Below are 26,940 nucleotides of genomic sequence, written 5' to 3'. Positions count from 1 at the left end.
AGATAGGGCATTTCCATTCAAGGGGAAGAGGATATTGAATTGCTGTATTTGATTTTCCATCTAAAAATGATTAAATTAAAGGTATAATTGTAAGAACTAAAACTACATAAAAATTCTGGGAAAAAAGAAACATTTAGGAGAATTTTTTGATAACCTCAGGGTAGGAAAGGCCTTCCCTAGCAAGATATGCTATCCAGATCAGATCCAAAGTGCGGAAACCAACAGCAAACCAGAAAGGAGACAGGAGAAAATAAATCTCCATCTGTGCAAGATTTTTTGGAAGCAAATAAAAGAAAATTCTAGTAAGAATGACTTAAAATCTAAGAATGTTACTAACACACTTGGAATAAGTCATCAGGTTCAGGCTCTTCGCCAGTGATCCCGGTTCATTTCCGTTGTTCTGTTCTCTGTCTCATTTTGTTGGCTTTTGTCATCAAGCCTGTGTCCTCAGTCTTCTGTCTGCTCTTTGAAATATCTGGGAGTATCTCATGATGAAAACTTTGATGATAGCCAATGAGGTTAGAATATAATTATGCCACGTTATACGTTTATTTCGAGAAAGAAACAACTAGATTCACAGACAAGGAAAAAAAAAAAAACAACACATTATAATTGCGTAGTCCATCGTTTGTAAGGCACACAGCACACTCGTTTGTAAGGAGGACTAAAGAGAAGCGGGACAGATCAGACACGCTTGATAATTTAGACAAAGTCTATCAGTCACTGAGCAGGAAACTATTATTAACTTACTGCTGCGCATCACCTTCTTAGACTTAAAATTACTCCCTATACATGTTAAAAATTCTATAGATTCTATAGAGGTAGAAATAATCCCTTACTCTAAGAGGATTGGATATTTAACCAGATCAAATTTAAGAAAAAACCTTGAGTTTCATCACAAGCTGTTAAAGCTATTATTTTGTATTAGGTGACACCCCGTTTAACATCGACCATATTGTTAATAGTTATGGGATTTTATTGAATTAATGAGACTGTTATCATGTAGTAGAATGTCTTGCTGAGTTAATTGAAACTGCAGAGATTATATAAATGGTATTAATGAACTTTGACTGCCTGATGCCTCAGCTTTAATAAAGACTGCTTGGTGGGCTAAATGAACACAGGCAGATAAAAGAACAGGTTCAATTTTGTGAGCCTACAGGCTGTTGATGAGGAAAACTTTGTTACCTTTATTTTCAACTGACATGAGTTGGAGTGCAGTGACTGCTGAGGATCCAGCAGCGAACAAGGCTGTAAGCAAGCAGAGACACTGACGTGCGGGTGGAAACAAAACACAGATTTTGGAAACTGATGATACATTTCTTTTTTGTTACGTTTTATCAGATTTACAGCACATTGAATTTATTATCATTCTTTCCAGATTTCTCTTTATTTAAAGAATTTATTACCATTCTTTCCAGATCTCTTTTCATTTAAAGATGTCTATTTGGTTGTCAATTGTAATTAATAATCAGGTTTTACTAGTCTAAAATTGAGAGTAAGATCAACAATTTTTTCCAAGTCTGTTTTAGAAAAATGTACCTAGTTTAGTTGGATGTGAAGCCTGAATGTGTAAAAGGCTGTCTTAGAGGTATTCAGGGCATTCTGAATTTTACAGTTTTCCATTGTACAAAAAGCATTTTTTTATTGATGGGAAATACTGAAGTATAATTCAGTACAATTCTTTTCCATTTTTCATCATATTGTAGCTTTTACCAATGTGTTGATAAATGATATGTACCCCTCTGGTGGAAGCTATTTCATTCAGCCAGTGACTATGCAATGAGCACCTTGTATATGCTGAGCATATAGTAGGAGCTGGGTTTTCCTAGGTATGTACGGATGTACATACGCATGTACATATACATATATGTATCACTTGCCAAGTTTATAACCATGCAGTACTTCCGTACTCATTTGATCATGTGTCTTGCTGTCTAGATCACAGGCTCCATAATGGTTGGGAGGTGCTCACTCCATTCATTTTTGTGTTCTCAAAACATCATAGGTAGTTAACGGATAATTTTTGGAATAAATAAAAGTAAATGATGTATGGGCAAATGTAGACTCTGGAGAGAGGTCACAGAAAGTAGAGGGAAGAGAACATTCAAAGAAAGTGAGAAGATGTATTTAGGCAAGAGCTGTTTCTTACTAAACCATCCATAAATAGTTTAGAAAACACTGAAGGGAAACGTTCCAGTCCGAAGATCACGGACACCACCACCAACGACTGAACCCTGGTAATCAACCTAATAAAAACTACGCAGTTTTACATATTTTTGGACTGGAAGATCTGGTATTCTTAGAAATATCTATTTTATTCAAGTTAATACAATCACAGTAAAAAATAGTTTTTGTCTAGCATTTTCTGTAACTAAATTACATTTTCATTTGGATGAAAAAAGTTATTAGAATAGGCAAAATAGTTTTGAGGAAAAGAATAGAAAATATGGGGAACTGAAGTATTTTACAGCTCAGATCGTGACAGTAGTGAAGTTCTTGTTAAGAATGTATACATGAGTAGAATACCAGTAAAAACAAACCCAGAGAAAATGAAAGCCAAAGATTCAGTTTATGATAAAGATGACATTTCAGAACTCTTGGGAAAAGATGGATTATTCAGTAGTTGAAGATTACTCAATAAATTAGTTTAACTCTTAGGGAGAGGAAAATGCATATTTATTCTTCAGGGCAAAAAGAAATTCCAGATGGATAAAGAATTAGCTGTGAAAAAGGAACTTGTAATTTAACTTAATCTCAATATGATGAAGGTTTCTTTGGCATGAAAGCAAAAGAAATTATAAAAGATGATTTATTGATTTGACTATTTTTAAAGTATATGGTTTCACTTTGACATGAGCTATCATCAAAATTTAAAGGCAAGTTACAAACATGGGAAAGCATTTGTAACAAAAATGACTAAGGGTTAATTTCCTGAATTGCTGAAGAAATATTACAAATTATTAGGGAAAAGGAAACTCTTCATTAAGAGAAAATGGGCAATTCATTAAATAAAAATGGCCACTAAAACATTTGTATTCAATTTCACTAACATTTAAGTAAGTTAAAACAACTATTTGTAAAATTTGATGGGATTTTTTAAAAAACACTACAAATAAAGATGAGAGTATATGAAATGGTTTGGGGAGTTTTATGCCTTAAAGTGAGGGAATTATTTCTAAAGGGCAGATTAATTGTATATATCAAATATCTTAACTCATTTACCCAGAAATTTTTCTTCTAGGGAGTTTATCCCAAGGAAACCACTAGAAATAAGCAAAAAGATTACCTCGAGGATATCTGCCACAGTTTCTCTTTCTTCCGTCTTCGGCCTTCCCTCCCTTCTTTTTTGTTGTTTTTGTTTGTTTGCTTTCGCTTTTCTGTAGTTCTCTACTATAAGTGCCTCTTACTTTCATGATTAAAAGTATGTCACTCGGTTTTTGGAATAATTTGAGATTATTCCAGAATAATAAGCCCCTGATAATGTTTTTAAACCACTTTAGCAACATTTCATTCTTTCTGGGTCTCTACCAAGTTCTTCTAAGGAGCAGTCTTTTCAAGATTTGTTTAGTAGGTGATGTTTACCTAAAAAGATTAAAGTGATGTGTGGTAATTTGTCCTAAATCACAAGTAAATTGTCAGTGGATCCTAAATTATTTTGTAAGAATGTCATTAGGCCCTTCTAATTCCAGGCCGGTGAACACCTGTCAGTGAACTCTGACAGTTTCCTTCTGGGCTACTTAGTAGACAGAGCTGCGAGACTGGTGCAGAGGGCTGTGTGGCTGTCCCTCACTGGAGGTTTTCTTTAATCCCATTAGCAAAGAGAGGAGACTTTATTGTTATTTCCTGAAAAGGTGGGGTTTTGTGTTGTCTTTTTGCAAGAGATCATCATAGATAAAAGGAAAATAGTAATTGACTCACTTTAAAAGGCAGAAAAGGGTATAATCTATTTTTAACTTGCTAAAATATGCTTTTGATGCCTAAGTAGGGGGAAAAAAAAAATCTCAACTGATCTGGAATATCTTATTTTTTCACAATAATGTATAAATAATAGATTTTTATAATAACCTTTGAAAGGCAACTTAATAATTAATATCTTTTTGTTTCTATGTCTATTTACGTAATCCATAGATGAACAGAATGTAAGGACAAAGAAAATTATATTGGTGAAATCACTAAATAAATTCAAAAGTAACCTTATAGTTGAAATAGGAAAAAAAAAATTATGGCCATCTTGGCTTAAGCACCTTTAAAATTTTTACTTGAAAATTTTGTTTTTCCTCATACCTGCTAAAGATTATTTCTTTTATCATCCAACATTTCCAGGTAGCTGACTTCAGCTCTTCCTAAATCTACAGACATCCTAATTTTGAGCCATCATATAATGAAAACATTGGATGTAATTTCCTTAGGTCTCCAGTTCTTAGTTGCCCTTCTTACTACAGATCCTTACACTGTAGCTCATGATTATGATTTGCATAAATGAAATTCATATTTATGAGCACAGATTCTGAAGCAACTGACAGGTGCAAGGTTGTCTGCCATGCCAATTTATTGTTTGTTGTGTTATTTAAAAGAGAGCTGCTCTCCATGTTTTAAAGAAGAATACGTGCTGTGGTTGACTCGGAAGTTAAATTCTAAAACTAAGTCTCCTTTTGTAGTTTTTTACGTTTTTGCTTCTGTGTATAATATGGAAATGCTGGCAGTGGGGGTCAGCTGCAGGGCTCTCAGCTGAGCCCCTTCTGTCCACTGGTGAATCCTCAGCACCCGCCCCCTCCTTTCTCGGGCTCTGTTCCAGGGAATGCACGAGCTGCTGGCTCCTATCGTCTTCACCCTCCACTGCGACCACCAGGCCTTTCTCCATGCCAGTGAGTCTGCGCAGCCAAGGCAAGTTTTTATGGGAGCTCCATCTATTTTTCAGCCCTGTTTTAATCTTTTTTTTAACCTCAACACCTTTTACATTGAAGATTTTGTAAATTGTAAACATTTGTTTGAGGTTCACGTGGCTGAACCACTTAGTAATTGTAATCCTATTTCAGCTGTGGGGAAACTTGGAATTCTAAATATTTTTGCAAGTCTTGAGCTGTACCAAAGGAAGACATATATCTAACGGATCAAGAAGAGATTTTTGTTGCAATGGCGAAGTGCTAACAGTTATTAATATTCATACACTCCATCCTGCAGTGACCCGTTCTCTCACACTAAGCTGTAAGAGAACCTATTCTGAGACATATTTTGTCCTCCCCAGATCCAGCTCAATTCAATTCATAAACAGAATAGTTTCACAAAGAACCCCAATTTAAAGAAACACAAATGACTTCCCATGTTTTTTAGTTACATTATTATTTCCAGTAGATAACTTCAGTAATTGTATTTAACTTAGGCTGATTGTTAGAATTTATTTTCTAACTTAAGATACCCTCCCTAGGTGGGCAAGAGAAGCAGCCAGGAGGCGTCTTGGGAATGGAGAGCCTAGGGACTGTAAACCATCAGGAACGTTCGCAGGCTGGCCCCTCTCTGTGCAGAAAACAGATAATTAGCATGTAGCATTTCATCTGTTTGTGCATACAGTCTTTTTTAATCAAAAGTAGCCATCATTTTGCTGAACATATATGAGGGCATTTGTCAAATCAACTTTACTATATCGTAGGTTTGTATTTTCTAGCTCCTTGGAGTTTTTCCAGTACACTGGATGTATTGGAGAATTTCTTGAATCTGACTATAATAACCATATCTTAATTGCCATTGCCTCAGTTTCTCTATAAACTATGATAAGGATGCGATTAGTATTGAGATCCTGTTCTCATGCCAGTTTTATCTTTTTAAAAATGTATATGCAGACTATGCTTCATAGAAAAGTATACACGATTGAAAGTAGCTTTTTAAAAAACAGCTTTTAAATGAGTTGGGTATGCTTCTTTAAGAGTTTCAATCCTTTATAAAGTAAAAGCAGCACTAAAATAGATTTGGATGAGGTCACTGATTGATACTAAAACATATTAAAAGTAGAAGCCATTGAAGGAAAATAAATCAGTGTTTTGATACGGGATCTATGACCAGTAATTACATATTTTCTTGTTTCATTTGGACAAGTGATAGATTGTGGAGCAATCAGTTGATTCTAGATCAGGCACATTCAAAGAATGTATTGTCACATTCAGCATTTGTTATTTGGAATAATTAGATAGTTACATCACTGTGGTAGAGACAGGGAACTAATTTGTTTTCGATCTTTGTAGAAAGAAACATTTCATATGTTAATAGAGTTGCTCTTTTTATTTAAAAAAGGCTCATGTTTTTTCCTTTACACATTATATGAAAGCTGGCTTAGAGTATAGATAAGGCAACCTCTGCATCTTTTTCTATTAAAAAATTACACATTCTGATCACTTGCATTGCTGTTTTAAGTGAGGAAATGAAAACTCTCCTGAACCCTGAATATCTGGAACATGATGCCTAGTAAGTACAAAAACTTTTCTGTTATTTTTATTTTTTATGCTATTTTTACCTTAATGAAGATTTAACATTAGCATTATATTATTTTTCTGATTTTTAGTGCAATGTTCTCACAGCTTATGGAAACTGCTGAACCTTGGTTTTCTACTTTTGAGCATGATGGTCAAAAGGTAATTATAGTAAAAATATTTTCAATGTATTGGAGGGAATAAATGATTTCAGTAAATAAAAGTGTAAAATCAGAGAACAAAAGCCATTATTATCACTATGAAAACAAAAATATAAAAATGCCTCTGAAATAAGTTTGAACTGGGGTTCTAAATCATGCCTCTAATTATTGACAGATTTACAAAGGTAATATAAAAATTTTCATGTAAATAAAATAGAAACTTTCTTTTATATGTGTATAAATTATGCATGCAATATAATTTCTTAAAAATTGCTATAAATTTTGAATGAGAAGTGTATTTATCTACTTGATCTCTGCTGTCCTGGTGAGGAGACAGGCCCTGAAGCATGTAGGTAAACTGTACCCAGTAGGTTGTTTTACTGATGCATCACTCAATTGAATTTATATGTTTAGCAGCAATAATATTTATCCTTACTCTCTCTCAGCTTTATTCTTTAATTGTAATTTTTGTGAAATGACATACCATAGTATTCACCTTTTTAAAGTGTACAATTTAGTGGTTTTTAACAATTCACAGAGTTGGTGCGTGCATCTCCACTTTCTAATTTCAGAACATTTCAGCACCCTAGAAGGAAACCCTGTCCCCACTAGCAGTCACCCCTCCTTCCCCCTCCCCAGAACATCCAGCATCACTAATGTATCCTCCGTTTCTTTGAACTTGCTGTTCTGGACCTTGCACGTAAATGAAATCATACAATATGTGACCTTTGTGACTGTCTGTTTTGACTTAGAATAGTGTTTTCACTATTTGGGATGTAGCATGTGTCAGTACTTCATCCCTTTTCATGGCTGAATAATATTTCCTTGCATACATATATGTCACATTTTATTTTTCCATATGTCAGTTGGTAGACATTTGGGTTCTTTTCACTTTTTAACTATTAAAAATAATGTTGCTCTGAACATTTATGTACAAACTTTTTGTGAACATATGTTTTCATTTCTCTTGGCATATTTCTAGGAGTGGAATTGCCAAATTAACTGTCATTTTAAACAAATATATATGCTAACTTAGGGATCATTCTGGCCTTTTCATTGCTATAGCACAATATTGGGAAGATTACAGATTATTCTGACAAGGTCTGTTGTGTTAAGAGTTTTGGGTATATTATTTTCTATGTGACTAATTTCTTTTATATTAGTATAATTGAATGCGTTCTGGTTAGAAACCGTGTATCACTCAGTTCTTTCGCTTTATCTCTTAGCCAATGAGATGGATAACTAATGCTTTTTATGCCTTTGGTCGAGGTCAGGACGAACTACTGCCTGCAGGCCAATTTGGCCTGCCATCTGTTTTTGTACAGCTTGTGAGTTAAAATTAGCTTTTACATTATTAAATGGTTGAAAAAATATCAAAAGAGAAATAATATTTTGTGACATGCAGATTACGGGGAACTCGAATTTCCACATCCAGAAAAAAGTTTTGTTGGGATACAGCCACGCCTATTTGTTTACTTACTGTCTTCAGCTGCTCTCTCATTACAAAGGCAGAGCTGGGTGATTGCAGCACGGACGGTGTGGCTTGGAAAGCCTCAAACATTTACCATTTCTGCAGAGAAAGTTTGTCAAGTCCTAGCCTAAGTGATAGTCTTCCTCCAGCAATATATCACCATGCTCTATTCTGTAAGGATGATTAGAGGGGAAGCGTGCTGTAAGCACATGTGATGAACAGTGTATTTTCAGCAGGTGATTTGGTAAAGAGACTTATGTGAAAATCAGATTTTGAGCAGAGTATTTGAATACATTTAATTATAGGCCTCATGATCGTTTTACACCGTGGTCATTTTGTGTTTTATAACTGATTCAGAGTATCTGAGAAACTGAGTGATAAAATGTGAGGGCTGCCAGTTTTTACTTGTACTTATCCATGTTGCTTTCACGGAATCATATGAAAATGGCTAAGACTACACAAAGACACGTAATCAGAGAACACGCAGATATGACCTCTGAGAATCTGTATCTGTTATTTTTGTGTATCAGTGCATCGTGTGTCCCTGAAAAGCATATCTCGTGACTCTCTTTTCATCCTACCCTTTGTCTTCTATTTCATGATGCTGTCATCTTTTAAAGAAGAAGGCTAGAAATTATTATATCCCTCTTTCAGGTCTTCTAATTCCATGGAAAATTCAGTTATATCGCGGTGCACACCACCTCGTTCAGTGACGTTCCTTTTATAAGGCTTTCGTGATGAAGGAAGCAATGTGTTGGTTTCATAGTGGTGTGAAATCGTCATCTCACTGTATCACTCACTCTGTGGCCTGGCACTGATCTGTAAAACACACTTTGCTGCCACTAAGCAGTGGTCAGAAAAGCTCTCTAGTGCTGTTGGTCATGGTGTGCGTCTCATCAAATGAGACGAGACAATCACAGCTTTATGTTCAATGTAGGTAGCATTCTTCATCATAAGAAATCCTGAAGATAAGTGGTTTTCATTAACTCTATCTTTATTGTTTCAGTTTTCCTATTAGATATGCTATGCAGTTTAGCATTTAAATGACCAGAGAGATTGCTTTCAAGTTTTTTAAATTTAAGAGATATTATATTAGGTTGCTGCAAATGTAATTGCGGTTTCTAACTGGGAATTTTAAATCATTATAATTAGGGTCAAACACAACTTTATTCATCAAAATAGGCACCATTACAATCAACACATCTTTGCCAACAAGAAATGTTTGTTTACTTCTGTAGCATAAAAATCCATACCTTGGGATTCGGCAAACTCTTGGAAAGCATTTTCCTCCTTCTGCTGGTTGTGGAAGCATTTTCCTTGCAAAGAATTGTTGAGATGGTTGATGAAGTGGTAGTCTGTTGATGAGAGGTCAAGTGAATATGGTGGGTGAGGCAAAATTTCCTAGTCCAATTCATTCCACTTCTGACGCTCTGGTTGTGTGGCATGCAGTTGGGCATGGTCGTGGAGAATTGGGCCCTTTCTGTTGACCAGTACTGGCTGCAGGCTTTGCAATTTTTGGTGCATCTCATTGATTTACTGAGCATACTTCTCAGATATAATGATTGCACCAGGATTCAAAAGGCTGTAGTGGATCAGACGGGCAGCAGACCACCAAACAGTGACCATGACCTTTTTTTGGTGCAAGTTTGGCTTAGGAAAGTGCTTGGAGCTTTTTCTCGGCCCATCCACTGAGCTGGTCATCACTGGTTGTCATATAAAATACGCTTTTTGTCTCAGAAATGGTTCGTTGTTCCATAGAAAAAGAGAAGACGACACTTCAAAGTGATGAATTTTTTTTGATTTGTGGACCACTGATAACATTAGTGGTAAAGAACCCGCCTGCCAGTGCTGGAGACATAAGAGAAACGGGTTGGTGGGTCATTGTCAACTTCCGAAGGCCAGCCAGTATGCCCTCACCATCAAGGCTCTCATCTCCTTTGCAAAACTTCTTGAACCACCACTGTGCTGTATGTTCGTTGCAGTTCCTGGGCCAAATGCACTGTTGATGATGTGAGTTGTCTTCACTGCTTTACAACTCATTTTGAACTCGAATAAGAAAATCGATCAGATTTGCTTTTTGTCTTAACATCATTTCCGTGTGTGTGTGCTCAGTCGTGTCTGATTCTTTGTTGCCCCATGGACTGTGGTCCACCAGGCTCCTCTGTCCATGGGATTTTCTAGGCAAGAGTACTGGAGCAGGTTGCCATTATCTCCAGGGGATGGATCTTTCCGACCCAGGGATCTTGCGTCTCCTGCAGTGGCAGATGGATTCTTTACCACTAGCAACACCTGTGAAGTCCTTACTCCTATCATTTTCTTAGTCTAAAATGAAATAAATGTAAATACCCAGCAAATAATGTCATTAGCATAAAAACATAAAGTGAAAAAGACACATTAAAATAATGTATACCATAACCATATTTATTTAAATACATATCAAATGGCAAAGTTCAGTAATGTAAAACTGCAAATACTTTTGCACCATCCTAATGAAGTATTCTGTTAGGGGAAATCTTCTTAAGTTAAAGCATCCTGTTATTTGAAGAGAGTATACTGGATGTTACAAAATCAGGAAAAAGAGTCTTGGATTTTTACTATTTTTATAGTAAATGATGGCAATATGGAGATTTCCCTTTCTCTTTTATATACAAATTATCAACAAGTTGAGCTCTAAATTTTAATGTAGTCTTCTGACCTTTAGACCTAAGTACACTAGGGCAGGCACTGTAGAAAGTCCAAAGGGCTGTGTTTCATCTTAAGACTGGAAATGATGCTGGGCAGCAGATGGAGCCCCTTCCCATAAGCCTCCTCTGTCCTTAACAAGCGCCCCCCTCCTGTCTCCTGAGCTTTCTGCCACCCTGCCTAGTCACGACTCTAGGGCGAATTCCAGGCTTTTTTTCTGTGTAGTTCTTTCTTCCAAATGGTGCAGGCAAGAGCTTTACCTTCTTTATGTCGCTGAATCTGCTCCAGTGACAAAAAGCTGATACTCCTTTTAGAGATTTCACAGTTTAGGAGGCAGAGAAGTAGCAAAGCAGGGAAGATGGACTGAACTGGGACCGGACACTTGAGCCAAATCTGACAGTACGCGTGGGGCCCCTTCAGGGGAAACACTGGGAGGGATGCTTCACGTAGAGAATGGCAGACCAGGGTTTCTGCAAGCACAGTGAGAGCAGGCTGACCACGTGAGGGAAAGACTGCCCACCTGGCTAAAGAATTTGGATTGTTTTGTTTTTCCTGGAGTGAAAATAATGAGGCCCTCTTGAAAATGTCTAAAGAGGGGCTCTGCCATCTTGTGACTTGTATGAAAAGGCAAAAAGATGGGACACCGAAAGATAAACTCGCCAGGTCAGTAGGTGCCCAGTATGCCACTGGAGAAGAGTGGAGAAATAAGTCCAGAAAGAAAGAAGAGGCTGAGCCAAAGAACAACGCCCAGTTGTGGATGTGTCTAGTGATGGGAGTAAAGTCTGATGCTGTAAAGAACAATGTTGCATAGGAACCTGGAATGTTAGGTCTATGAATCAAGGTAAATTGAAGTGGTCAAACAGGAGATGGCAAGAGTGAACATGGACATTTTAGGAATCAGTGAACTAAAATGGATTGAAATGGGCAGATTCAATTCAGATGACCGTTACAGCTATAACTGTGGGCAAGAGCCCCACAGAAGAGATGGGGTGGCCTTCACGGTCGACAGGAGGCTCTGAGACGCAGTGCTTGGGCGCACTCGCAAAAACAACAGAAGGACCTCTGTTTATTTCCAAGGCAATTTATTCAGTATAATAGTAATCCAAGTCTGTGCCCCAACCACTAATGCCAAAGAAGCTTAAGTTGAACGGTTCTATGAAGACCTACAGGTGTCCGGTGGCTCAGATGGTAAAGCGTCTGCCTACAACGCGGGAGACCTGGATTCGATCCCTGGGTTGGGAAGATCTCCTGGAGAAGGAAATGGCAACCCACTCCAGTATTCTTGCCTGGAAAATCCCATGGACGGAGGAACCTGGTAGGCTACAGTCCATGGGGTCGCAAAGAGTCGGCCACAACAAGACCTTCTAAAACTAACATCCAAAAAAGATGTCCTTTGCATCACTGGAGACTAGAATGCAAAATTAGGAAGTCAAGAGATACCTGGAGAAACAGGCAGATTTGGCCTGGGAGTACAAAATGAAGCAGGGCAAAGGATAACAGAGTTTTGCCAAGAGAACACACTGGTCATACCAAACACCCTCTTCCAACAACAGGAGAAGACTCTACACGTGGACATCACCAGGTGGTCAATACCAAAATCAGATTGATTATATTCTTTGCAGCTGAATATGGAGAAGCTCTAGTGCTGCTGCTGCTGCTAAGTTGCTTCAGTCGTGTCCGACTCTGTGCAACCCCATAGACGGCAGCCCACCAGGCTCCTCCATCCCTGGGATTCTCCAGGTAAGAACACTGGAGTGGGTTGCCATTGCCTTCTTTGGGAGAAGCTCTATACAGTCAGCGAAAACAAGACAGGGAACTGACTGTTGCTCAGTTCATGAACTCCATGTTGCAAAACTCAGAGTTAAATTGAAGAATGTAGGAAAAACCACTAGACCATTCATGTAAGACCTAAATCACATCCCTTATGATTATGCAGTAGAAATGACAAATTCAAGGAATTAGATCTGTTAGAGTGCCTAAAGAACTATGGATGAAGATTTTTAACATTGTACAGGAGGCAGCAATCAAAACCATCCCCGAGAAAAAGAAATGCAAAAAGGCAAAATTATTGTCTGAGGAGGGCTTACAAAGAGCCATGAAAAGAAGAGAAGCTAAAGACAAAGGAGAAAAGGAAAGATATATCCATCTGAATGCAGAGTTCTAAAGAATGGCAAGGAGAGATAAGAAAGCCTTCCTCAGTGATCAACACCAAGTAATAGAGGAAAACAGTAGAATCGGAAAGACTAGAGATCTCTCCAAGAAAATTAGAACTAGCTAGGGAACATTTCATGCAAAGATGGGCACAATAAAGGACAGAAATGATACGGACCTAACAGAAGCAGAAGATAAGGGGTGGCAAGAATACACAGAAGAACTGTACAAAAAAGATCTTCATGACTCAGATAACCATGATGGTGTGATCACTCACCTAGAGCCGGACATCCTGGAGTGACAAATCAAGTGGGCCTTAGGAAGCATCACTACAAAGAAAGTGAGTGGAGGTGATGGAATTCCAGTTGAGCTATTTCAGATTCTAAAAAATGATGCTGTGAAAGTGTTGCACTCAATAAGCCAGCAAATTGGGAAAATTCAGAAAGCCACCAGACTGGAAAAGGTCAGTTTTCATTCCAGTTCCAAAGAAAGGTAATGCCAAAGATTGTTCTAACTACCACACAGCTGCACTCATTTCACAGACTAGCAAAGTAATGCTCAAACTTCTCTAAGCCAGGCTTCAGCGGTATGTGAACCAAGAACTTCCAGATGTTCAAGCTGGATTAAGAAAAAGCAGAGGAACCAGAGATCAAATTGCCAACATCTGTTGAATCATAGAAAAAGCAAGAGAACTCCAGTAAAATATCTACTTCTGCTTCATTGACTTTGCTAAAGCCTTTGACTATGTGGATCACATCAAACTGTGGAAAATTCCTAAAGAGATGAGAATACCAGACCTCCTTACCTGCCTCCTGAGAAATCTGTATGCAGGTCAAGAAGCAATAATAAGAACCAGACATGGAACAAGGGACTGGTTCAAAATTGGGAAAGGAGTATGTCAAGGCTGTATATTGTCACCCTGCTCATTTAACTTCTATGCAGAGTACATCATGCAAAATGCCAGACTGGATGAAGCACAAGCTGGAATTAAGATTGCCAGGAGAAACAGCAATAACCTCAGATTTGTAGATGCCACCACCCTTATGGCAGAAAGTGAAGAGGAGCTAAGGAGTCTCTTGATGAGGGTGAAAGAGGAGAGTGAAAAAGCTGGCTTAAAACTCAACATTCAAGAACTAAGATCATGGCATTCGGTCCCATAACTTCATGGAAAATAGATGGGGAACAATGGAAACAGTGACAGACTTTATTTTGGGGGGCTGATTTTTGGGGCTCCAAAATCACTGCAGATGGTGACTACAGCCATGAAATTAAAAGATGCTTGCTCCTTGGAAGCAAAGCTATGACAAACCTAGACAGCATATTAAATAGCAGAGACTACTTTGCCGACAAAGGTCCATCTAGTTAAGGCTATGGTTTTTCCAGTAGTCATGTATGAATGTGAGATTTGGACCATAAAGAAAGCTGAGTGCCAAAGAATTGATGCTTTTGAACTGTAGTGTTGGAGAAGACTCTTGAGAGTCCCTTGGACTGCAAGGAGATCCAACCAATCCATCCTAGAGGAAATCAGTCCTGAATATTCATTGGAGGGACTGACACTGAAGCTGAAGCTCCAATACTTTGGCCACCTGATGCGAAGAATGGACTCGCTGGAAAGGACCCTGATGCTGGGAACGATTGAAGGCAGGCAAAGGGGACAACAGATAAAGAGGTGATTGGATGTTATTACCAGCTCAATGACATGAGTTTGAGCAAGCTCTGGGAGTTGGTGATGGACAGGGAGGCTTGGTGTGCTGCAGTTCGTGGGGTTGCAGAGTCAGACACGACGGAGCGACTGCACTGAACTGAAGGAGCGACTTCCCTTGTGATCCAGTAGGCAGGGCTCCATGCTTCCACTGCAGGGGCATGGGCTTGATCCCTGATTCGGGAGTAAGATCCCACATACAGCAAGGCATTACCAAAAAAGGAAAAAAATTAAAAGTATAAGGAAGGTAATCTGGTACAGTCTAATACCTGGGTTAGATAGATCACCAGGCAGTTTGCAAGATGCATTTAAAGCAGGAGGGAAGGAGTAATTCGGTCCCCTAATCAGGTTGTTCCAGGCAGAGAAGCAGCATATACAGAAGTCCCCTCAGTGGTTCTGAGGAGCTAAAATTGGCCAACTGGGTGCTCTTACTGGAGGATGGGTTGCGTTAGACTTGGGAAAGCGTGAGCAAGTATGAGCAGAAGATGATGAGCACCGCTGTGGGCCTGTGGATTTGAAGCCTTTGGGCTGTCTGAGATTCTTCACCAGCATTTGAGCCTATGGCAGGTGGCCTAGAGCTCTAGATATGAATACAGATTAGAAAGTCTTTGGAAAAAGAACTTTGACTGTAGCACTGTGAATGACTGAGCTCACTCAGGGAACTGTATATAAGTAGAGGGTTCACCTGACACCAGAACCATGTGGAAAAGCAGCATTCGCGAAATAGAGCGTGATAGAATAGAATAGAATGTGAACTCGAGAAGGAGCCTGAGGATGAGCAACAGGCGGCCATTGAGAGAGGGAGCGTAGATGCAGAGAGGCAGAACTTGGGGACTGAATATGAGAAGAAAGATCAGACTTAGAATATTACGGTATATCATCAGGACTGATGCTGAAGCTGAAACTCCAATACTTTGGGCACCTGATGCCAAGAACTGACTCATTGGAAAAGACCCTGATGCTCAGAAAGACTGAAGGTAGGAGGAGAAGGGGACGACAGAGGATGAGATGGCTGAGTGGCATCACTGACTTGATGGACATGAGTTTGAGCAAGCTCCGGGAGTTGGTGATGGACAGGGAGGCCTGGCTTGCTGCAGTCCATGAGGTCGCAGAGAGTCAGACAGACTGCGCGACTGAACCGACTGAGCATCAGACTTGAGGGGGTAGCTAAAGTTTACGTGAAAGTATTACACAGAGTCAGAGATCTGTCTGTCTTCATACAGGGTATGGGGTGGCAGGAAGGGAAGTTGTACTGCCTGTGTAGATTTTTTTTAAGTCAGCTACACTTTTGATCTGGAGAATTTAAAAATCTTTCTACCTAGCTGTTTTTTTTTTTTTTTTTTTTAAGTTTTTTTTTTTTTTTTTCATTTATTTTTGACTGGAGGGTAGCTATCCTGCAGTGGTGTGCTGGTCTCTTTCACACAGAAGGGTATCCATGCCCCTCCATCGTGACTCTCCTCCCCTCACCCGTCAAGCCCTTCCCATCCTCCAGGTTGTCACAGAGGACTGTCTGTCCAGCTGTTTAAATTGATCAAAGGACATTCAGAGAGAGCCTTCTTTTTTAGTATTAGTGTACTTTATTTCTTGACTTTTTTTAATTGTTTTAAGAGCTCAAAGTAAGACAGTTTTCAATGACTGGGTTGTTTTTTTTTCATGTTTAATTCTTGTGCCACAAGAAGCATGTTTCCTCAGAGGATTCACTTAGGTGCCGAGGCTGCTGAGGCACTCTGGCCACACACAGAGAGACTAGACAGACGACCTCCAGCCAACATTGTCTTAAAAGACTGAATGCCACCAAAGAAACTGGTCAAGGGAACGCAATTAGAACATATTTTAGAAGGTTTTTCCCGGCCTTTGCTTTATGAGCACAGTCATTTATGTGGCAGTCAGTTTGTTATTCCACATTTGAAGCGTTTGTCCTGAGTTGGTTAAAGTAGTCGTTGGTTCTTCTTTAAACTTCCATGGATAAATACTTTAAAGAGTCATGGCCTTATATTTGTTAATTTCACCCTGAAATAATACCTGTTCCATTTTTCCTGTGTTTAGGGGAAAGAAACCCTGATGCCTCCTATCCCCTTTGCTAGACCACAGGATTTGGGGCCAACAATTGCTATTGTTACTAAAGTCAACCAGATCCAGGATCAGCTACTGAAGAAGCATGATATTGAGCTTTACATGCACCTGAACAGACTAGAAATTGCACCACAGATATATGGGTTGTAAGTATTCAATTTGAAGTGCAGCAGCACTGAATTTTGATTTACGGTGGTTTCTGTATGTTTTGGATTCATAGAAGCAAGAGTAAGCGCTGTCCCGGCTGTAGCTCTTCCATATCGCCTTTGTGTTCTGTGAGCCAGACAGCGTGCTCCCTGCTTTCAGATGTCGTCTTTCATCTGATACCGCCCTTTGTTACAAAGGGAGAAGCTGAGGCGTACAGTGCAGCTGTTAGTCACTCGTCATGTCCGAGACTTCGCAACCCCATGGACTATATAGCCCACCAGGCTCCCCTGTCCATGGAATTCTTGAGACAAGAATACTGAAGTGGGTCGCTATTCCCTCCTCCAGGGGATCTTCCCATCCCAGGGATCGAACATGGGTCTCCTGCGTTGCAGGCAGATTCTTTACCATCTGAGCCACCAGAGAAGCCTGGGGTTTACAATAACCTTACACATACTGAACAGTGAAATCATAATTTAGTCCAGATGGAACTGGATCCATAATCTGCAAAGCCCAGTGCAAAATAAAAATAAATGGCTCTTTAAAAAAATGAGTGGGAATTTGAAGATGGCAACAGTAGATCATTAAACCAAGCCTTCTGAGAAGTGCAGAGTCACACAGATCATACACATGTGAAGCAGCCCAGTACCCAGACAATCCTGTAATATATTCATGTTCTTTCCACCTTATAATATGCCTATCTGCTCTACCCTTTGGAGTGCATTTCTAAAAGTAAGATAAATGTCTCTCACAGTGAAAATAATATATTAACCTTCTTTAGCTAGATGATTTCTGTAACATACTGTAGCAGGAGAATATGGAGCCAGTCACCCTTAGATGTATATGAGAGTGTGTGTGTATGTTTGTATGTATGCATTCAATAACTTATAATGTGAGTATGCAAATTAGAAACTTTAATAAATATAAATTAGTTGTGTAGTGCTACAGACAGCAAAAGGATCCTTTAAATTGAAACAGTATGGCATTCATATCTGATGTTGGGCATTCCCTTGGTAAATGTTTCTTGCAAATCACATCTTTCAACTAGATCGAATATGGAAAATTGAGAAGGTTTTATGAGATATACATAATAGATTCGCAATGAATATGAGTTCATTATTTCAATTAGGAAGAACCTCAAGTCACAGGTTTTGAACCAGAGCAGAAGCCGTTTATTTAGACGGAGGAAAGGCATGTCGGTGAGCATTGTCTCCGTGTCCACGTGGCACGCAGTCTGTCACTAGTAACTGCTGCTTAGCTGCTCTCCTCCTGAAGCCGTGAGCCCTGACTGACACCCTCCGCGCTCCTGCTTCCATGATACCTGTTTGCGTTTTTGTGACTTAAGCATGACTTCATCACTGAGAGTCATTCTCATTCCCAGTGGGAGGGAGAAAGCGGTGGACATCATGGGTCTTGGGCAGCACTGCGGGTTACCGTCAAACTGGCATTTATTCCACTTTTAAGCCTGGCTAACATATGTGTGATTATAGAATAAAACTCTGTTGCAAACTACCAAGTGGCCAGGTCAGGAGGCAAATTCTATATTCTTTTCAGCTTTGTATCCCCTCCAGTGTTCCTGCTTGGGAAACCTCATGGACAGAGAAGCCTGCAGGGCTGCAGTCCATGGGGTCACGAAAGACTCAGACACGAGTCAGCAGCTAAGCCGCAGCAGTGCACTCAAAGCCCTGGTTTATTCAAGTACAGAAAACCATTTTATGGCCTCGAAATTTGTTTTCTGGTCTAGAAATTTGTCTTAAATATTGGAGAAAGAAAGCAATGCTGGACACGTTTATCACTTCTTTGAAATGCTCTCTTGTTTGCTACCTCTTTGGCCGAGCTGGTGCTTTACATTGCGGTGGTCGTGGCATAGACTTGGGTATGGTGATTTTTAGCCAGTGTCTTCTGGTTTCCTTATCAGACATTAGTTCCCATCTGCTTTGTCTTCATAATGACCCATAGAACTTCTGTCACATCCAACCAGCACCTTCCCAATAAAATTCTGTGATCCCTGACATAATTACTCTTAATCTTTTCAACTTCATTTTTTAACAGTACTAACAAAATCAGGGCTTGCAGTAACAGTAGCTGACTCAGTTATCCCTTTATTTTTGTATATATGCATTATTTTAAAATACCCAATTTTTCATCCTTGAAGAAATCACTCATTCTCTTAATTGTTCTGTATTACATTCTGTAGTGCAAGGATTTTACTTATATCACTTATTAAATTTGATTTCATAATTTCTTTTGATGAGGCAATGTGGTTGAGTTTGCCTGTGTCCTTATGCTACCCTAAGCTGTACCACTCATCTATATATTTCCTCCTGATGACTGTTAGAATGGGCACAAAGGATGATATGAGTGTAATATAAAATGGCAGTTAGAAGCATAGGCTTTGAGTGAACTCCGGGAGTTGGTGATGGACAAGGAGGCCTGGCATGCTGCGATTCATGGGGTCGCAAAGAGTCAGACACGACTGAGCGACTGAACTGAACTGAACTGAGACTTGTTTAACCACTCTGAGCCTTGGTTTCTTCATCTGTGAAATGGAAATAAAAAATAGTGGTACATCCTTCATGGAGTGCCTATGAAAATTAAATCATAATATATAAAAATCATAGTGTTCAGTAGGGGACAAACACTTGAGTATATGGTGAGCACTGCTTTCGTTTCCATTATCTGCCATTATCGTTGCAGACTTAACATATCATTGCCCTGTCAACATGATGTACCCTGTGGTTCATGAGCCCTTCTAGCTCTGACTTTGGCCTTCTGTGTTTTCTTCAGTAAAGCATCCAAGCTTCTACTTAAGTGGAAACATAATGGCTATCCTTTGTAGGCGTGCTTCTCAAGAAATAGTACAAAAGTGAAGAGTAAACTTTTAGGAACATCATAGCAGTTTGACAGAATAATTTTATGTCCTTGAACCTAATAAATGTTGTAGGTTTTATCTCATGGAAATAAAATTCTTAGTTTTGTTTTAAATTATACAAGTAATATTAATCTAAATAACTGCTGATGCTCCTATATGTTGCTGTTGGGAGAAAGTTGTTTACAAGGTGGAGAAGAGGTTATTTATTTAGCAAAATGAAATTATATCCCATATTGAGTCCAGGTTTCTAATTTTAGTCAATCTTAGCCGTTACATGATACATTAAAATCTGATTAAATCTGCTTTCTGATATGGTTGTGATTATCTTTAAGAAAAAGATTTGGGACTTCCCTGGTGGTCCTGTAGCTAAGACTCCATGCTCCCAATGCAGGGGCCTGGGTTCAATCCCTGGTCAGGGCACTAGATCCCACATGCCGCGACTAAGAGACCAGGCACAACCAAATAAATAAGTAAATATTTTCTTTAAAGAAATGAAAAAGGTTCTGTAATTGCCCCCATTCTGGTGTTCTTGCCTGGTGAATCCCAGGGACGGCAGAGCCTGGTGGGCTGCCGTCTGTGGGGTCGCACAGAGTTGGACATGACTGAAGCGACTTAGCAGCAGCAGCAGCATTCTGATATTTGTGTGAGAATATATGTGGAAGTCTCCTGATGTAGTAAATATGCCATCTATAAATGCACGTGTTGCTTTTTGTTAATAAATGTATTTAACAACATTAGAATTAATAATTAGTGTGTCCACATGAAATGTGGAACTTTTTGTTCTAGTTCTGTGAAAAAAAGCATTGGTGATTTGATAGGGATCACATTGAATCTGTAGATCGCATTTGGTAATATAGTCATTTTCATAATATTGTTTCTTCCAACCCAGGAACACGGAGAATATCTCTCCATCTGTTTATGTCGCCTTCGATTTCTTTCATCAGTGTCTTATAGTTTTCTTCATACAGCTCTTTTGTCTCCTTAGGTAGGTTTATTCCTATTTTTGTTGCAATGGTGAGTGGGATTGATTCCTTACTTTCTCTTACTGGGTTTTCCTTGTTAGTATATAGGAATGCAAGTGATTTCTGTGTATTGATTTTGTATTCTGTGACTTGGTTAAATTCACTGATTAGGTCTAGGAATTTTCTATATAAGTGGTGCTGGGAATACTGGACAGCTACATGTGAAAGAATGAAATTAGAACACTACCTAACACCATACACAAAGGTAAACTCAAAATGGATTACAGACCTGCATGTAAGACCAGAAACTATAAAACTCTTAGAGGAAAACATAGGCAGAACACTTTATGACATAAATCACAGCAAGATCCTCTATGACCCACCTCCTAGAGTAATGGAAATAAAAACAAAAATAAACAAATAGGACCTAATTAAATTTAAAATATTTTACACAACAAAGGAAACTATAAACAAGGTGAAACGACAACCCTCAGAATGGGAGAAAATAACAGCAAATGAAACAACTAACAGGGGATTAATTTCCAAAATATACAATCGGCTCATACAACTCAATACCAGAAAAGCAAATAACCTAATCAAAAAGTGGGAAAAAGACATAAACAGACACTTCTCCAAAGAAGACATACAGATGGCTACCAAACACATTGAAAATGTGCTCAACATTGCTCATTATTAGAGAAATGCAAATCAAAACTATGGTGAGATACCTCTTCACACTGGTCAGAATGGCCGTCATCAACAAGTCTACAATAAATGCTGGGGAGGGTGTGGAGAAAAGGGAAGGAACCCTCTTGCACTGTTGGTGGGAATGTAAATTGGTGCAGTCATTATGGAAGATGGTATGGAGATTCCTTAAAAATCTAGGAATAAAACCAGCATATGACCCAGCAGTCCCACTCCTAGAAATATACCCTGAGGAAATCAAAATTGAAAAAACACATGTAACCCAGTGTCCATTGCAGCCCTATTTACAGTAGCTAGGACATGGAAGCAGCTGGATGTCCATTGACAGATGAATGGATAAAGAAGCTGTGGTACATATATAAATGAAATATTACTCAACCATTAAAAGGAACACATCTGAGTCTGTTCTAATAAGGTAGGTGAACCTAGAGCCTGTTCTACAGAGTGAAGTAAGTCAGAAAGAGAAAAGCAAATATCGTATACTAATGCATATATATAGAGTCTAGATGGTACTGATGGAATTATTTGCAGGGCAGCAGTAGAGACACAGACATCATCTGGAACAGACTTACGGACACGGTGGGGGAGGGGAGGAAGGAGAGAGTGGGATGTATGGAGGTTGTAATGTGGAAACTACATTACTACGTGTAAAATAGATAGCCAGTGGGGATCTACTGTACGACTCAGGGAGCTCCAACCAGGGCTCGGTAACAACCTAGACGGATGGGATGGGGAGAGAGGTTCAAGAGGGAGGGGACATATGAATACATATGGCTGATTCATATTGATGTTTGGTGGAAACCAACACAATTACTCTTCAATTAAAAAATAAATTTAAAATTAAAAAAATAATTAGTGTAAAAAATGTAAATTGCAAACATTGGCTAAAATCATTCCAAATTGGCTTAATTTTAAATGAATTGATGATATTTGTCTTGAAATACGGGAATAAGATCCTATGAAAGCTTGAATGTTATGTAATAACTTGCTTATTAATGCTATTATTTTGTATGTTTAAGTGCATTATCTCCTGAATAACTGTAACTGGTTTTTCTGTCACGAAATGTTAAATCAACTTACTATTTAGGTTAAACAGTGTTTGCAATTAACATTTTTTACACTAATTATTTTTTTAATTTTAAATTTATTTAAAATAAATTTAAAATAAAAAAAAGCAAAATGGCTGTCTGGGGAGGCCTTACAAATAGCTGTGAAAAGAAGAGAAGCAAAAAGCAAAGGAGAAAAGGAAAGATATAAGCATCTGAATGCAGAGTTCCAAAGAATAGCAAGGAGATATAAGAAAGCCTTCTTCAGCAATCAGTGCAAAGAAATAGAGGAAAACAACAGAATGGGAAAGACTAGAGATCTCTTCAAGAAAATTAGAGATACCAAGGGAACATTTCATGCAAAGTTGGGCTCGATAAAGGACAGAAATGGTATGGACCTAACAGAAGCAGAAGATATTAGAAGAAATGGCAAGAATACACTGAAGAACTGTACAAAAAATATCTTCACGACCCAGATAATCATGATGGTGTGATCACTGACCTAGAGCCAGACATCCTGGAATGTGAAGTCAAGTGGGCCTTAGGAAGCATCACTACGAACAAAGCTAGTGGAGGTGATGGAATTCCAGTTGAGCTATTTCAAACCCTGAAAGATGATGCTGTGAAAGTGCTGCACTCAATATGCCAGCAAATTTGGAAAACTCAGCAGTGGCCACAGGGCTGGAAAAGGTCAGTTTTCATTCCAATCCCAAGGAAAGGCAATGCCAAAGAATGCTCAAACTACCGCACAATTGCACTCATCTCACACGCGAGTAAAGTAATGCTTAAAATTCTCCAAGCCAGGCTTCAGCAATAAGTGAACCGTGAACTTCCTGATGTTCAAGCTGGTTTTAGAAAAGGCAGAGAAACCAGAGATCAAATTGCCAACATCCGCTGGATCATGGAAAAAGCAAGAGAGTTCCAGAAAAACATCTATTTCTGCTTTATTGACTATGCCAAAGCCTTGACTGTGTAGATCACAATAAACTGTGGAAGATTCTGAAAGAGATGGGAATACCAGACCACCTGACCTGCCTCTTGAGAAACCTGTATGCAGGTCAGGAAGCAACAGTTAGAACTGGACATGGAACAACAGACTGGTTCCAAATAGGAAAAGGAGTACATCAAGGCTGTATATTGTCACCCTGCTTATTTAACTTCTATGCAGAGTACATCATGAGAAACGCTGGACTGGAAGAAACACAAGTTGGAATCAAGATTGTGGGTAGAAATATCAATAACCTCAGATATGCAGATGACACCACCCTTATGGCAGAAAGTGAAGAGGAACTAAAAAGCCTCTTGATGAAAGTGAAAGTGGAGAGTGAAAAAGTTGGCTTAAAGCTCAACATTCAGAAAATGAAGATCATGGCATCCAGTCCCATCACTTCCTGGGAAATAGATGGGGAAACAGTGGAAATAGTGTCAGACTTTATTTTTTGGGCTCCAAAATCACTGCAGATGGTGACTGCAGCCATGAAATTAAAAGACGCTTACTCCTTGGAAGGAAAGTTATGACCAACCTAGATAGCATATTGAAAAGCAGAGACATTACTTTGCCAACAAAGGTTCATCTAGTCAAGGCTATGGTTTTTCCTGTGGTCATGTATGGATGTGAGAGTTGGACTGTGAAGAAGGCTGAGCGCTGAAGAATTGATGCTTTTGAAGTGTGGTGTTGGAGAAGACTCTTGAGAGTCCCTTGGACTGCAAGGAGATCCAACCAGTCCATTCTGAAGGAGAATCAGCCCTGGGATTTCTTTGGAAGGAATGATGCTAAAGCTGAAACTCCAGTACTTTGGCCACCTCTTGTGAAGAGTTGACTCATTGGAAAAGACTCTGATGCTGGGAGGGATTGGGGGCAAGAGGAGAAGGGGACGACAGAGGATGAGATGGCTGGGTGGCATCACTGACTCGATGGACGTGAGTCTGAGTGAACTCCGGGAGTTGGTGATGGACAGGGAGGCCTGGCGTGCTGCAATTCATGGGGTCACAAAGAATTGGACATGACTGAGCTACTGAACTAAACTGAACTGAACTGAAGTGGTATTATGCTTCCCTGGTGTCTCAGACGGTAAAGCATCTGCCTGTAATGCGGGAGACCCGGGTTCGATTCCTGGGTCGGGAAGATCCCCTGGAGAAGGAAATGGCAATCCACTCCAGCACTCTTGCCTGGAAAAATCCCATGGATGGAGGAGCCTGACAGGCTACAGTCCATGGGGTCGCAAAGAGTCGGACACCACTGAGCGACTTCACTTTCACTTTCAAGTGATATTATAAAATAATATTTCCTAAAAGTTATCTTCCATTAACTTTGTGAAAGATTACTTCTTTTATACCAAAAATGAAATTTCTCTTTAAAAACTCAGAAAATTTATCATCTTGACTTGTCTTTTGTTTGCTAATTATTAGACTTTTTAAAATTCAAGTTCTAAGGGGCCTATTAATGCATGCTGACTAATTTCCAAAGTAAAGCATTGACTACATGAATTCAGGGTAATTTCTAACAATTGCTGTTCAGTGTTCTCATTTTAATATGAGAATAAGAATGTCCTGTGATTTCATCACTTAGGAATTATTTTTGTGAAAAAACCTCTAAAATATTACTTTGACCATTTATCCCTGAGTATGTGTTATTTTGATTCCAGAAGAACCTAATCACAGCAGATAAAAATACAAGTATTCAATGCTATTTTCTTAATACTCAATACTATTTTATAAAGAGATTAAAAATTGAAGTTTAAAAATAACAGTTTTTGCTAGGCCAGAGTAACTGTATTTTATTATCACTTTTAAATATATTGAACCTGTATATTTTCAACTACATTTTATTCTTTGATATAAATAGAATACATAATAAGCATCTGTGGGATATGCAGTTAATGTCATTTTTGAGGAAAGATCCTCATAACACACTTGGGCTTTGGCATTCTTAAATTATGAGCACTTTACAGCACTCATGGGATAAATTCCATATCTCCCAAATGTTTATTATACATCTTTCATTTCCCTTATTTCCTATTTTCTGGATTAGCAGTTGTTTTGCTGTGTTGATGTCTAGTAATTTAGTAGAGGAGGTTCTTGGTTATTGATAAATAATCTGCTAAATTTTGGTATTGTTTCCAAATATTTATATCACAGTATATTTGTTCTAACACATATCAGTGTGATTGTGTATAACTACCACGTTTTTCGAGCTGATACTTGAAGTATAATCATATGGTCAAAAACACAAGTGTCGTCAAAGTTAGGGTAATTACCCACCTTAAAAATTCTCACTCAACAGGTTAAGAAATGGCTCCCTGTTCTAAACACAGTTAGTGATTGAAATGTTCTTATCTTTTTAATGAGCTTTGCATTATGTATTAAATATAAAATATATGTTTGATACCTTGTTATGCACTGGGCAATCCCCCCAAGTTAATCCTTTTGAAAAAGCTGGGTTTTCCTCCTTCTATATGAAGAGTTATAATTAAGAATTATGGGGAAAGATAATTATTTGAAATAATGATTAATAATTGTTAATAGTCATTGTTTCCTAAGGACCAGACATTGTCCCTAAAGGCTGTCATCAGCTACTTATTCTCACAACACATTGGTGTACGTATTGTGACCATCTCCATGTTGTAGATGAGGAACTCAGAAGTATAAAGTCTTCCTCTGTTTAGATAGACTAGCTACCAAGAAGCTGAGCCAGGCTTTGCACTCTTGAGCCTGCCATTCATACTCTTGTTTCACTAGGACTATGAGGATATAGGAAACTGAGACACGTAGATGTCTGTGTATCAGACTAGACCAGGAACCACAGGCAGGGCGAGCAGGTAAGCAGCAAGGACAGACAGGGTCAGGGCCTGGAATCAGAGGAGCCTTGTTACTAGTGATCAGAAACCAGCCTACTCCAAAATTTCATCCCGCTAAAATTCAGTGCAAAGATTAAAAAAATTTTGCAATGTACAGAAAATGTATAAAGAATAAAAAGAAAATTTGTATTCTTTATATATAATAAATCCTTAAAATTAGTAAGAAATCACTTTACCTGTAAAATATTTAGAAAACTAAAGTGAAGCAATACATACGAAAAAAAAAAAATCAATGGCCAACAAATATACAGAAAGGGTTTCAACTGTTCAAATATTAAAGAGTTATAAATTAAATAGCATTTAACTCAGTGCTAATCTTATCAATTTGGGGGTTGGTCAGGAAAGTAAGTAAAATGCCTGATAAACTTGGGCTCCTTGACTCCTGATTGCACTTTTAAGCTTATAGACATCTTAAGGGAATCAGAGCAAAGGTCTGTATAAAGATGTTTATCACAGTGTTATTTATGATATGAAAGGGAGGCTAATTTCTAATAATAAAGGAAATAATAGGGTAAATAAGTTCATTTGATGAAATTAGGCCATGAATTAAATGATGTATTTGTGAACTATGTAATCCCAAGAGATGATGCTAATGAGACATTCTAAGGGAAAAAAATCACTAAGAAAAACTACATTTAATCTATTTTCCT

The 26,940-nt window shown here is 38.6% G+C and overlaps 1 protein-coding gene across 15 annotated transcripts in view; it reads left to right on the top strand.

Moving 5' to 3' along the window:
- TBC1D5 (TBC1 domain family member 5) overlaps positions 1–26,940 on the top strand; it is a 590,389-nt gene that overhangs the window by 341,404 nt on the left and 222,045 nt on the right. For all 15 annotated transcript variants that reach the window (XM_055570013.1, XM_055570012.1, XM_055570015.1 and 12 more), the window contains 4 exons: positions 4,799–4,887; positions 6,409–6,459; positions 6,557–6,626; positions 16,678–16,850. In XM_055570013.1, the coding sequence (XP_055425988.1) occupies positions 4,799–4,887; positions 6,409–6,459; positions 6,557–6,626; positions 16,678–16,850 (383 nt within the window). The remainder of the gene's footprint in view (positions 1–4,798; positions 4,888–6,408; positions 6,460–6,556; positions 6,627–16,677; positions 16,851–26,940) is intronic.

The sequence above is a fragment of the Bubalus kerabau genome, chromosome 2 (assembly GCF_029407905.1).
Source record: "Bubalus kerabau isolate K-KA32 ecotype Philippines breed swamp buffalo chromosome 2, PCC_UOA_SB_1v2, whole genome shotgun sequence".
NCBI classification, from domain to species: Eukaryota; Metazoa; Chordata; class Mammalia; order Artiodactyla; family Bovidae; genus Bubalus; species Bubalus kerabau.
This window is presented reverse-complemented; position numbering and strand designations above follow the sequence as displayed.